Below are 14,141 nucleotides of genomic sequence, written 5' to 3' on the forward strand. Positions count from 1 at the left end.
TGTTTTCTCTGCAACAGGCTGCTTTCCTGCATTCGTGCCTGACTAGGTCTAAGTCCTGACTTTCCAACCACGGGTGCTATGGTCAGCCAGGATGGGCTTCCAGATCCAGGGTTTGATCCTGCTTCGGCAGTTTTGCACGGAAAGTGCTCTCTGCCATGGTCAATGCCAGTGAAAGGGATGCTGATGCTGGTCAGGAGGTGTGACGGGCAGAGCCGCCTGGTAGAGAGACTGAGCCCTGGGAGACCTTTTGTTCAAGGGAGTGTGGGATGAGAAACAGGATGTTTCCTAGAGAAACTCGGATGAGTTTGGAAGAAATAAGAACAGTTGGTGCCGGAACATTCCAGAAGGTTTGTTCAGCACCAAGGGAGCCAACGAGGGAGCTGGGCTTTTCCACCAGAAGGTCTAGAGAACAACTTGGCAGGAAGCTTCCTTGGTGACACAGGTGTCAGGAGTATTCCTAGAATTCGGGTGGGAGTTCAAGATCAGAGGGAGGCAAAACTTGCTCAGAAGCAGAGCAGCCTTGTGGTCCCAGCAGCACAGCAGGATTGCGAACTTCCAAGTCTACTTTTCTTTTTAATGCCTATATTCAGAGGGCATAGAGTTTTCCAGAATATCAGCTTCTCAGGTCACCTGTCATGGACTCTGACACATAGTAATTGCCCAACCCAGGAAAGAAAGGAGAGAAGAAAGGAAAGACAGATGGACACCATCTGCAGAGATCTGGTAGAAGCAAACCCTGAGCTTAGCAATTTCAGCCAAATGGTCCCTTGTCAGTGACCCTGGACGACCAAGGTCCTATGCCTGGTTTCCTTCAGGATCTTGACTGCACCCTCTCCAGGACTGTCTCTCTGCCTGACTTGAGTTCTGCCCCCTCCTGAGCATGTCTACACCTTTCTCAAGATCCAAAGTCAACATTTGCCCTTGTGACAGGCACCAGCACCCGTGGACACCATTTCTCACCACAAACCCATTTCCTTCCTCTCAGGGCGGACTGCTACCTACCGAGGGTGCTTCCGACTGCCAGAGAACGTCACGCAAACCTTCCCCACCTCCCTGGTGGAGGCCAATGTGACCGTGGAGATGTGCTCAGGATTTTGTTCCCAGAAAGTAAGATCCGTGATAATCTGTCAGCCCTTTAAGGATCCAGCATGTGTGGTGGTCTGCGAAGAAAGGGCAGGTGCCCGTGCTGAGCTGCCCTTGTCTGCGCTGGACCAGGTGGGAGGGTACAGGAGGGAGGCAGGCCAGCCACCTGATGCACAGAGGACGCCAGTTGTTTGAGGCCAGGTAGGGAATTGTCTGTGAAGGCTATAAAGCTGGAAGGAATGTGCCTTTCTGGATGGGAGCTCTGCACAAGTGTCAGATGTTAAATTGACTTGGTTTGGATGCGTGAAGATGCTGGCTTGGGACTTGGGGATAGCTGATGGATTTTCTGTTGTTTGCACTGATGATGTTGGGCTGCAAATCTGACTGCAGGGGTCATGGTCACACCTGCTCCTTTAGTTGGATCCAGACTGTGGAATGGAGGGTGATTCTGCTAGCACTGGGCCAAGCACCCAAGGCCACTGTCCCCACATTGCATGCTAGCTCAGGAGTAGAAGGAGTTGAACAAGGGCACAGGGGGCTTGCAAAAGGCAGGGCCAGAAGTGTGTGACAAAAGGCTGGGAGACCCAGCAGACAGTGTCCAGGGAACAATGAGGTCTTGGGCTGGGGTCCGGGGCTACCTGGGTGTGCTGGGTTTCAGTAGTCTTGACAGGGCTGTGGTACTTGACTACATAATAGAACAGGACTAAGGAGAGAAGAAGGCTGTGTTGAGCGACTTTCTCAACAACGTAGAGGAGGGAAAGTCTATTTGGGACTCCTGATTTCAGAGGTCTCAGTCCATAGATGGCCAACTCCATAGCTCTAGGCCCAAAGTGAGACAGCACAGCATGGAGCAGAGGCGTGGTGGAGGAAGGTGGCTCAAGGAGGCAGAGAGAGGGCTTTGCTCACCAGGGACAAAATAAAAGCCCCAAGGGCACAGCCCAGTGACCTACCTTTTCCAGCTCCACCTGACCTGCCTACAGCTGCCCTGGGTTAACCCATATTGGTGTATTGATCCCCTGATAAGGTTACAACTCTCATACAATCATTTCACCTCTGAACATTCTTGCACATGAGCTTTGGGGGACACCTCATATCCAAACCTCACAAGGGCCTTCATTATGACGATGATGGTGACAATGATGATCAAGAGAAGGTGACATTTACTGATCACGTATTTCATGCCAGGTACCATCCCAAGCACTTTATGTGGCTAACTCCTTTCCTCCTTCTAAGAATCCTATAGGGTGAGGACTGAGGTCAGCTCCATTTTGCAGGTGAGGAAACTGAGGCAGAGAGCCCGAGTAGTCTGCTCAAGGTCACCTAGCCAGTAAGCGGTAGAGCCCGGGCTTGACGTCAGCCAGCTCCTCCGTCAGCTGATGGTTCAGTGGGTACGGGGGAGAGGCTTCAGTGAAGCAGATGTCCTCGGGCCTATATGAGCACATCCTCTGCTGCACCCCACCCCACACGCCCTGGGAGCTGCCTTCTTCCTGCTTCCTGTGTTCCTCAGTTGCCTGCAGAGCTTTCCTCTAAGGCTGCATGGAGAACAAAGCTTCCACTGGGGCTTCTTTCTTGCTCGAGTGCATCCTTTGAAGCAGCTCTACTGAGTCACCAGCATTTCCAAAGCCACTGCTGAGGATGCCTTGGGGATCAGAGTCCGCAGGACACAATATACCCAGCCCTGCACCCGGGCAGTTTATTGATTTGCAGACATCCGGCCTGCAGACCTGCGGGAGGCAGACCTCTGGGGGAGGCAATCGGGATGCATGCTCAGCTGTCAGCTCCTGCCTGTACCCTCAGGGGAACAAACCACCCCCTCAAGGTGAACCTCACATCTGCAGTTCTGAGTAGTTCCCCAGAGAGAATCCTCCACTGGGATCAAGGAGCTGGTCACACAGGCTGAGGCTGGCTCCCTCCATCAGCAGCCCTGCAGGGCTCCTGCTGAGGGCTGGGTGCTGGGCATGAGTCATCTGCCTCAGTCCTCCCAGGGGCTCTGCCAGGGAGACATTCTCCTTTCTGTTTGCTGCCAGAGGCAGCGCAGGCTTGCAAGGTGGGAGTGTCCACACCTAGGCACCGAGCAACTAGCTTCACAGCCCTGTCTCCTGACACCAGGGCCTCGCTGCCACTCTGAATAAGTGGCAGAAAATATGAGAAGAAACAGGAGAGGGAATGGGCTGTCACCATGGCTGTGTGCCCTGAGCACTTCAGATGGCTTTGAGTGGATAATCTGTTCACATGTAACACAATGAAAAGATACCAGAGGGCCTGGCGGGAAGCTCCTTACTCCTGAGTCCTTCCGCTCACGTCCATCCTCCCAGGCAGCCCACAGCTGTCTGCTTTCCGAGACGGAATATTCAAGCAATTGCATCCTCTTCAATGTCATTACGAACCCCCTGGATGGTATAGAGTCCCGAACACAATTCTGCATCAAACCCATTCCACTGGACTATCCATCTTCAGGATGGTTCCATATCAGCAGAGAAAGTGATTTCTCAATCTTCTTTTTTCCTCATTACACAGATGGCCTATAATTTATTTAACCCATCCCTGCCTGTTAAACATTTAGGTTATTTCTAGTCTTTTGCTCTTATAAACAACACAGCATTGGCTATCCTGGGGTCATTTTGTCTGAGTGAATCTGTAAGGAAAAAAAAACAACCCTAGGAGAGTTCAAGAATGTGTCTTTCATTGTAGTCAGAGTTGCCAGGTTGCCCTTAGCAAAGGTTATACTAATTGTATCTCCCTTCTAGTGATGAGTGAGGAGAACCGTGCCACCCTGGTAACCCTCATCTATGGGAAGGGTGGATTCCAATCCTAGGCAGATGCCCCAGGTGCACCACTGATTGGCCAGCCCTTTAGAACCGAGAAGGTCCTGCCTTGTGGTCACAGGCAAGAATTTCAAGATCTAGAACTCTTCAACTTCTATTTTCAGCCTTCCTTCCTATTTACTGGCACAAATCCAGGTTGCTACAATTTCACAGCGGAGCCTGTGCCAAAAGATACCCACAGGCTCTTGGGGATCTTAAGCCATTTGAGACCTTAGCAGCTTGTCCAGTTCCCCTCCGTGATACATTTCAAGAACGAGTTACCTGCTCAGCTCTGGCACATGTGGCTGGGAATCATTCTGGTCAGACCATAGGGAAAGGCATCTCCAAAGAGGCCTGTGCCCTCTGTGCCTGCAGCATTGGATTCCATGTGACAGCGTCTCCCTCATCCGGCCCATCTGTATTGTCGGATGGGAGGGTGGGTGTTTCCTCGGGTCCCATTGTTTAGAGCTGCAGGATTTTGCAGCTGTAGGAAGAGTCACTATTTCCAGTTTGAGAGTTGAAAGCCCATCTTAGTAAACGCACGTGGAGTGAAATTTGGCAAAACACATACGCTGATATTTATAGTGGGCGAAGCCAGATGCTGGGTGCCCGCAGAGTCTAGTGATCAGTGATCACTGGCCCCACTCATCACACCTGGCTCATGTCTAAGGAGGGGCTGGGATGGGAACTCGGGGGACTCACTCCTGGCAGGGTAAGGCCAGTGCTTGAAGCAGGTGAAGGAAGCTGAGAGGGAGGCTTAGAAGGGAGGAGGATAGCCCCTTTTAGGGAGGTTGGAGCTGGAGCAGTTGGGCAAGGTCAGCAGGTTGGGTGAGTGGAGCAGGGAGTGCCTTGTGAGAGGTGGCACCTGTGGAGCAGGATCAAGGTGGCAAGGAAGCTGCCCAGTCCTGCCAGAGTGGAGGGCTACCTGGGGGTGGTGTGAAACGTAGGGTGGGGACAAGTTGCAGAGGACTTGAGATGTCTGCTTTGAAGTTCAGACTTTTTTTCAGGGGGGAAAAAGAGAGGGAGTTCCTGAGGGTGTGGCAGAGAAGGAGTCATAAGACCCCCATGAAACTGCACAACTGCTGGAAGGTTATTCTGGAACACGGAGAGGGGTAGAGCTGATGAAGGAGGAAGTCGATCGGAGAGATGCTGCAGGAGCAGAATCCACGTGAGACGTGGGCATCAGCTGGGGGGATGAGGAGGCATGTGGGGGGTGGGGGAAACATCTGGCCAGAGGAGAAGGGGAGTTTCCCGTGGATCCCTTTGGAAGGCAGCATTCCTTAGAGAGGCCTTGACAAAGCTGCCACAGAAGTCAACTGATGACCTGGCTATAAAGTGAGGGATTCCAGGAAGGGCATGAATGGTACCCAGATATCGAGCATCCCATGACAATGACCGCTGACCCAGCAGCATCAGCCTTTAGTTCCCGGACCAGCTATCCCTGCTCCCTTGTCTAGCCTTTGGATGTTGCTATAACATAGACTCAAACCTTCTGGGCTGGCAGCTCCTGAGCTCTGCAGATTCCTGGTGGGGGCTTTGCTTCACCCTAGGCAGGGTGGGGGAAAGACTGACATTTCAGGTTGGAGAATTCTTTGTTTCAGGATCTGCCTGTGCATTAGAGGATACTTAAACAGTCTCCCTAGCCCCTGCCCACCAGATACTAACCGCAACTCTCCTCTCACTTGTGACAATTTTAGACTCCAGACATGGCTAAGGGCCCTGGGCGGGGGGAAATCAACCCTGGTGGAGTCCCATGGCTTGCTTGAAGGTGTTGGTTAGCAATGCCCAGGCCTGGCCCACTTTCCCCCAGGTTTGAATTCTACCTCTAGCCTTGAGGTCTGGGGATGTGAAAGCAATTGGAAATTCATCTGACCTTGGTCTCCTGAACATCGAGGGTGGTGAAAGCGGTGCATTCTGGGATGTCTGGGGTGCTTTCCTGTTCTGAAGGCCAAGCCCTCTTCTCCAGGAAGGCCGGGGGTACGGAGGCTGCAGGGCAGTCCCCGTGGAAGCTTTATCTCATGCTCATTTGGCCAAAAAAGCAGGATCCGATACCCTGTGAGGTGGGAATGGCTAAATTATGCCAGGGTCATACCGTGGTCTATAATAGAGCCATTGAAAATGTTTTCCAAAGACTCGCGTGAGGGAAAATGTTCGAAGCAGAATGTTCCTTGGGGGTAGGGGAGGGGACCAGAGGCTTAATTGGGGCCAGCTGGGTAGAAGTGCTGCTGGGAGTGACAGATGTAGAGGTGGGGCTTGGTAGCAGGAGAAGAGGGGGAGCCCTCCTTGCAGCACCCCCACTTTAGAGCTGCCCTCTGAGGCTTCTTTGTGCCCCCCCCCATAAAAATCTCTACTCTGTTTTTTGCTTGTGGGTGAAAATAGATTTGGGGAGCTCCAGGAGTGCAGTTGAACAACAACAACAAAAAAGAACATTTGGGGCAATATTAGCATCTTAATGATCTGATTCTCTGCCAGCGAGAGGGACTGGACCCGTGGAATGTGTTTTTAAAGCCTCCTGAAATGATCCTGCCTAATTTCCGGTGGTGATCATATTGAGGTGGGAGGAGACCTGCTCACCCTCTTTGGCCTTCAAGATCCTATCAGCTCCTTCGTTGGTATGCAAAGTTCGAATGAGCAGAGGGGCAGGTAGATATTTGCATTGCTACCAGTTCGGATCCGGGGTCATTGATTTTGAAGCCTGATATTTGTCCACAAGCAAACGCATAGACCATTTGTGGGAGTGAGCATTCCAAAATGGGGCTGATAGGTGAAATCTCACACCCTTTGCAGACAGATCACCAAGGAGGGAGGCTTCACCAGCTAGTATACCTTGGGACCTGAGCTTTGTTCTCAGTGGCTGTGTTGATAAAGGAAGGAGGGTGGGTAGAAAGGGGAATCACATTTTTCTTTTACCTTCTTTTAGCCTCTTTTGATGTCTAGGTTTGCTTGCAGAATATTAATCACCTGGATGGTTTCCCATTGACATTTCTTAAGGGCTTTTTCTTTGGCCATTTAATGGTGGTGCTAACAGGGCCACCTGTGAACTGGAAAGGCACGCACTCATGTGGAGCCTGCTTGTTCTCTGCTAGGTAGCTGCTCTCACTAAGTCCACATAGATCTGGGCAGATGCAATCCATCCTGGATAGATGCTTGGTCTCTGGGGGTGGGCACCCTATCTCACATCTTTGCCCAGGGTGGGGTTTTCAGAACTGGTACCTTGATATGAAGAATCTTCCCTTGTCCAAAGACTGTCTCGCCAATAGGTGGCTGAAGTAATACTTGGGAAGAGTCCATAGAGAAGCTGTCAATATTGAACCTTGTGTGTGCTTTTAAGAACACTGGTTTGAAAAAAAAAAAAAAAGAACACTGGTTTGTGTTTTGCAATATCTGTTTTAGAAAATTTGGAAGCATAAAAATAAAAATAAAATTCATCCGTAACTTTACCACCTCAGAGAAAACAGCTAACATTTTACAGCCTTTGGGTCTTTTATTGTAGGTATAGTATAGGGAATTTGTGTAATGGACATTGACTCTTCCCTCCTTACATCTGTTCCCTTTTCTTTGTGTTTTATGTCCTGGACATTTTTTATGTTTTCATGCTTTGCCTCCCATGACTGCATGCATTCCACTCTCTCCTGGTGGACATTGAGTTCACTTCCTCTTTTCTTTTCCTTTCCTTTTTAAAATGCTCCTTATTTATTATTTCCTTGGACTGTGCTAGCAGATATGGAATCGTTGGGACTCAGGATATGTACGTTTTTAGGTATGTGCTTCTCAGACTTCTGATACATTTTTTTGGAGTACGTCTCTTAGCTTCACCCTTAAGTTGATAGAAAGGAGGATTTGGACTTGTAGTATTCTGGGTTCATATCCCTGCCCTGAACCTTGGTTTTTCTCATCTGCTAGGTGGGACTGTCAGAGGTGAAACTGCCTCACCAGATTAGGATAAGGGACTCTGTAATTTATGTTCTTGAGTAACAAGTGTTCCAGATGTGGATCATGATGATTGCTATCATTCAACTTCCCTTGGTTCTTTTGCTCTATGGGGGGATGTTTGAGAAACTGCCTAAGATGCAGAGCTGGTCCTTTCCCAGGTCAGTGGAAACCCAGGTGCCCTGGGATCTCGATGGTGGAATGGGTCCATCACAGAGTGTTTTGCGGACTTTTGTCCAATGAATGGGTGGCTTTGATGGGAAGGTGTTCCTTGGAAGTGGGATTGGCAGGTCAGCTGCCGGGGGAGTTCAGGTTTTCAGAAAGCTACCCACCCAAGGGGACAATCCCATAGGGTACCTGGAGACTCTTTAACCTTTGCCCCAAACCTTCATACTTAACCTTTTCTCCATATCCAAAGGACAGATGACTCAGTATCTGTTTAGAGTGAGGCTGGACACATGGAAGGGGAGTCAGCTCTTGACATGGAGAAGAGAAGACACTGGGGTTGTGAGGGCGAAGCTTCTGGCTCTATGCATTTAATCTCCCCCAGACTCAGACCATCCAAGTTGTTCAGTATCTACTGTATGAAAAGTACCCTGAGAGCATTTCAATGCTCAAATCCCTCTTCGGAATGGAGATATCAACTCAACCCACCTAAATTTAAACGCACGCCTGCGTTCCCCAGAGCCCTCATCGCTAAACCCTGTCCCTTTTATAAATGATGAAACCAAGGCTCAGAGATACCCAGTGGCCTTTTTTGGAGACCACATACGGGATTCAGACCTGAGGTTCCTGATGGCAAGCCTTGGGCTGTCTCCACCTCCCAGAGCCACCTCTCAGAGCCCCACAGCCCTGATGTCAGTCACAACATCACTGGATGCGTTTTCCTTCAACCTGTCATTTTCCTGACAGCAGAAGTCCGCTCCGCATCCCTCATCCCTGCAGCTACCCTTGCAGACATCTTCTTTCCTTCCCACATCTTAAATGTTCAGAGCTGCCTCTGGAATGAAGCGAAGGCCCCGGAGATGAGAGACGGGCTCACATATTTCTCTGGGAATCCTCAGCCCTGCTCTCCTTGGTTTGCCCCCAAGGAGTCAAGTCACGGTGATTGGGCAAAGCACGGGTCTTGGAATCCAGGAGGCTGACTCTGTGCCCACTCACCTGACAGACTGGAGATCTTGGGCTATGGGTCACCTGCCTTTTTTGCCTCCATTTCCCCTCTGTGCTCTCTCAAATTTCTATAATTCTGCACAGTTTGGGAGATCCTGAGAATGTTACTCAGAGAAGGATGGAGTTGGAGGAGGCAAGGCCTGGACATGCCTGCTGGGACCCTGGCTCCACATGTGATGGAATATCCATTCCTCGATCCCTTGGCCATGGGCCAAGCTTTTGCACGTGGATCCTCACTTCCTACAAAGCCCAGCCCTTATGGTTTCATGACCTGGCTCCAAGCCGAAAGCCCACCCTCCTGTCAGGCTCAGATGCAGATCCCCCAAACCTCCAGATAAGTTCCTATCCTGCCCCCTGCCCTGCCTCCAGCTGCAGGTGCAGTGTCAAGGTGTGTCTCTGCCCTGTCCAGGATGGGCGAGGTGCTTCCATTCAAGCCTCCTCTTGGGTTTGTTTGAAACCACCCCACGCCTGCTTTCTTTATCTGCCTTCCTTTCTCCGAATCCTCTTCTCCTCCTCTCTGCCCTTTCTCTCCTCACTGAAGCTTGGAATGGTGGCGGGGTGGGGGGGGGGGGGAATGTAAGTTGGCAGAGAGATAAGATTCATCAATATTTAATTTTTATGGAAATCATGTCCTAGAAATCCCCAAGGGGCTGAAAATTGTTCTGTGTTTTCAGAATCCAGTGATGTTGCTGAAGCGGTTATGTTGTAAATAAAACCACATTACTGTCTGCAGTTCTCCCGCCGCTCTACAAACACCCGGAAACTTGACAGTTTAATCCACTCAGGGAAGCAAAAAAAAGGTTCTCGGGTCACTGGTGGGGGCAGCTCATTCTGCAGCCCTGGGATATAAGATTGTGAGGCATCAGCGTTGGCAGTGCTGGTGCTGCTGGGGAGGGAGACGGAGCCCGCGTGCGCCCAGCAGATTTCCCACGCCTGCCTCTGAACGGAAATCCCAAGACAGCACAGCCCCCAACCCCGAGGTTCCTGAGCTTGGGGAGGCTTTGCTTGGTAGTAGCAGGATTTTTGTCTCCTCCTTCACACCCAGTGAGGCTACTGGCCCAACAACCAGCAGAAAGATAGTGTTCGAGGTGGTTGGAATGGTGTTTGAGGGGCTTGGGATCTGGAAAGGAGTTTGGTCATTCATCCATCCATCCATCCATCCATCCATTCATCCATTCATCTAGCCATTCATCCATGTGTCTATCGATCCATCCATCCATTCATCATCCATCCATCCATCTGTCCATTCATCTATTCATTCATCCATCTATCTATCCATCCATCCATCCATCCATCTATTCATCTATCAATCCATCCATCTATTCATCTATCAATCTATTCATCTATTCAATAAAAAAATTTATTCATCTATCCATTCATCCATCCATCCATCTATCCATCATCCATCTATCCATCCATCCATCTATTCATCCATTCATTCATCCATCCATTCATCCATCCATTCATCCATCTATTCATCCATCCATCCATCCATCTATCCATCCATCCATCTATTCATCCATCCATTCATCCATCCATCCATCCATCCATCCATTCATCCATCCATCCATCCATCCATTCATCCATCCATCCATCCATCCATCCATCTATCTATCCACTCATCCATCCATTCATTCATGCATTCATACATCAAACATTTATTGAGTATCTGCCACAGGAGAGACACTACTTTAGGTGCTGAAGATATAGCAAAGCATACAAAGCTCACAAGAAACCTTTCCCTGCTTGCATCCTCCTGGGTAGAGGCAGGCAGTCAACCAGATAAATATGTAAAGTACATAGTATGTTGTGTTGATAAGCTCAGGAAAGAAAAATGAGGCAAGCTTCGTAGGTGTTTACCCATGAGAAATGAAAACATCTATCCACTAAAAGCCTTGTACGAGGATATTTAATGCAGCTTTATTCACAATAGCTAGAAGCTGGAAACAGCCCAGATGTCCATCAACAAGTGGATGAATCAACACACTGTCCTGTCTACACATAGAATACTATGTGCCAATGAAAAGGACCCACATATAGACACATAAAAAAAAAACAGGGATGAATTTGACAAATATTTTTCCAAATGAAAGAAGCCAGACACACAAAAATAGGAACTGGGTGATTCTATTTGTATGATGTTTTAGAACAGGTCAGTGGTGATAGAAATCAGAGGAGTGGTTGCTTTGGATGAGAGAGGGATGAGGGCAAAGGGACAGAGGACCCTCTGGTGTGATGGACATGCTGCCGATCCTGGTGTGTATTCACCAAAACTGATTAAGCGCTACACCAGGGGGGTTATTTAACAAAATTAGAAAGCAGAGCACGGGAGCAGGGTATGTTGAGGAAGATGGGAGGGGCACTGCAACTTGTAAAGGGGTGGCGCTGAGACAGTGACTTGAAGACGGTGAGGGGGAGAGAGCCACAAGGGTATCTGGAGAACATCCCAAGAGGATAGACCAGCAAATGCAAATGTCCTGAGGTAGGAGCCGGAACAGAGTGGTCAGGAACAGCAAGAAGGCCATTGTCTTGAGTGTGCACAGGCTGCTGTGACACAGGTTGGGTGGCTTAAATGACACACATTTACCTTCAGAGATCTGGAGGTGTCAGAAGGTTTCTCCTGAGACCTCTCTCCTTGGCCTGCAGGTGGTCGATTCCCAGTGGGTCCTCAGATAGTTGTCCCTAGGTCTGTATGCTGTCTGTCTTAACCTCTTCTCTGCACAGGGACACCCGTCATATTGCATTAGGGCCCCTCCTAAAGGCTTCATCTTAATTATCTCCATGAAGCTCATCTTTTCAATAAGGTCATATTTTGAGGTACTGGGGTTAGAGCTTCAGGGCTTGAATTTGGGGGACATAGTTCCACTCATTATAGTTAATATGAATGGAAGTGGAGGGTGGGGGGGCACAGCCAGGCCCCTGTGTGAGCTCTCAAGTTGCACCCTGGGAGCCGGGCCGCTGGTTTCTCCCTGGGCATGAGGTGTCCATGTGGGACAAGGTGGGACAAGGGCTTGTTGTGTTGTTGTTGTTTTGGGGTTTTTTCGACTGGTTTTTGTTTGGGGTACTAGCAATGAACCCCAGGGCCCGTGCATGCCAGGCAGGCCTCCACCACTGAGCTCCATTCCCAGCTCTCAACGAGGTCTCTGTGAGAGGGGTCAGAGGTCACACTTCTTGAGATCTCTTTTCATGAATTCACATCACAGTGGACACTTGCTCGCAGCAAAGCCAGCGGGGTTCTGGTTGAGGGTCAGGTCCCAGATGGCGCTTTCCGTTGGGAAGGAAGTGGCCATGGAGTCTAGCTGTGGAGACGTGGGGCTCCTCAGCCTCTTGTACTCTCCCTGCGAGCGCAGAGGCCTCCTTGGTTTAAGGAAGGGTGAGGGACAGGGACTTGGGGGACCTTTCCCAGGGGCTGCCGGGCCTGGGAGAGGATTCAACCTGGGGTTCAAGAAGCACTCAGCAGCATTTCCTCCCACTTCCCCGGGGGCTCTGCCTGGCCCTCCCTGTCTGCATTGTCTTATGGGGGTGCTGAGATCCTCAGCTTTAGCAAGCCGTGCATAGTAAATGCTATCGATTTTCTTTTATTTATTTATTTATGAGATTTCTCGCTGTGGGCAAAAAAATAAATAAAAAGGTTTGTGCAGCGATTCCCTCGGCAGTGAGCAGTTCCCTCCACCCACTGCCTTCCTCCCTTGCACACGCTCACGGACGGCTCCCTCATCCCTCCACGCTCCAGGGGACCCAGCATCTCTGGTGGAAAGACACAGGAAGGAGTGGAGATGAAACGGGGCTAAATGTCCCTACCCAGTGCCTGGTGCATAGTAGGTGCTCAAAAAAAATAGGTGGAAAAGGTGGGTAGATGCATTTTTGAGTGAGCTGTGGCAGGTGCCCAAAGGGGTGAGGCTAAGGATGGTTTATTCCTCGGTGAAGCAGCTCCTGTGGACCAGGCCCAGTGCTGGGCAGTTTGTACCTGTCTCGTCTAGCCATCACCATATACCTACAAGATGGATTTTATTACCTTTTCTCAATGGTGAGATTCAGAGAGATTCAGTTTCTTACCCAAGTTGCCCAGCAAGTGTGTAAGTAGCTTTCCAGTCTTCAGGAACCAGCCCACTCCACTGGATGGTGCAGCCCCACCAAATTGGAACCAGAACCCCCTGAGAGACTGCCAGGAGCTGGCTGGGTCCCCACAGGGTGGCATTTCTTCTCTCCTAACCCAGAAGGGTCCCTCCTTTTTCAGGAAACCCCCGTCACATGGGCCACCTTGGACAAGGAACAAGGACTGTGTTTCCCCACCTGTTCCATCTTTGAAAACAATGACTGTGTGGAAATATGTCCCCACTCTGCAGTGGGACATCAAGCCCAAGGGTTGGCTTCAGTCTCTTTCCGGGAAATGACGGACCAAGGTGTGACTGTGACCCCTGAGCTCATGTGAAGCCCCCTCTCTGCATTGCCCTTCCCCTGCCCACACCCCTGGCAAACACCTGGACCTCTCAAAGCTCACTTCCGGGCCCTGCTTCCTGCTTCCTGCCCTTCACCCACCCCTCTGCACACTTACACTGTGCTGACTCAGAGCTCCTAGAGGGCAGAAGCCATGTCTTGTTGAGTTTGTCTCCCTGGATTTGAGCACAGCACCTGCTCATGGAAGGAGGACAGTCACCCCTGTTGACCAAGGCATCAGACGGTCCCCACATCTGTCCCACCTGGAGCCTGAGCAGCGGGAAGGCGGGGCCCTCATGTTCACCCCAGTTCCTCCTCTTCTCCTTCCCCGGCAGGAGTTCCCCTTGGCTGTCCTCCGGGGCTGGGAATGCTACTGTGCTTACCCCACCCCACAGTTCAATCTGCGGGATGCTGTGGACAGCTCGCTGTGTGGCCAGGTCCCCGAGGCGCAGAGGCTGGCGAGTTACTGCGAGGTCTACCAGACGCCAGTGCAAGGTGAGATCCGCAGCCATCACTGGGAGTGGTGGCTTTGGGTCTGAGATGGGGAGAGTTCCCAGGATTGGAGATGCTGACGATCCCCCCAGAACTGGGTGGGGAAGGTGTGTGTGTTGAGTCTCCAGCATCTGAGCCAGTGAGAGATGGACGCCAGGGCTCAGTTTCAGGAACCCCTGGTCCTTTATCTGAGTCTCTCTGGGGATGATGGGGTAACAGGAGGAT

The 14,141-nt window shown here is 50.6% G+C and overlaps 1 protein-coding gene across 2 annotated transcripts in view; it reads left to right on the forward strand.

Moving 5' to 3' along the window:
- The window catches only part of Wscd1 (WSC domain containing 1), a 44,627-nt gene that overhangs the window by 22,969 nt on the left and 7,517 nt on the right, over positions 1–14,141 (forward strand). For both annotated transcript variants that reach the window (XM_026393946.2, XM_026393945.2), the window contains exons 5-6: positions 986–1,107; positions 13,760–13,919. In XM_026393946.2, the coding sequence (XP_026249731.2) occupies positions 986–1,107; positions 13,760–13,919 (282 nt within the window). The remainder of the gene's footprint in view (positions 1–985; positions 1,108–13,759; positions 13,920–14,141) is intronic.

The sequence above is a fragment of the Urocitellus parryii genome, chromosome 7 (genome assembly GCF_045843805.1).
Source record: "Urocitellus parryii isolate mUroPar1 chromosome 7, mUroPar1.hap1, whole genome shotgun sequence".
Classification (NCBI taxonomy): Eukaryota; Metazoa; Chordata; class Mammalia; order Rodentia; family Sciuridae; genus Urocitellus; species Urocitellus parryii.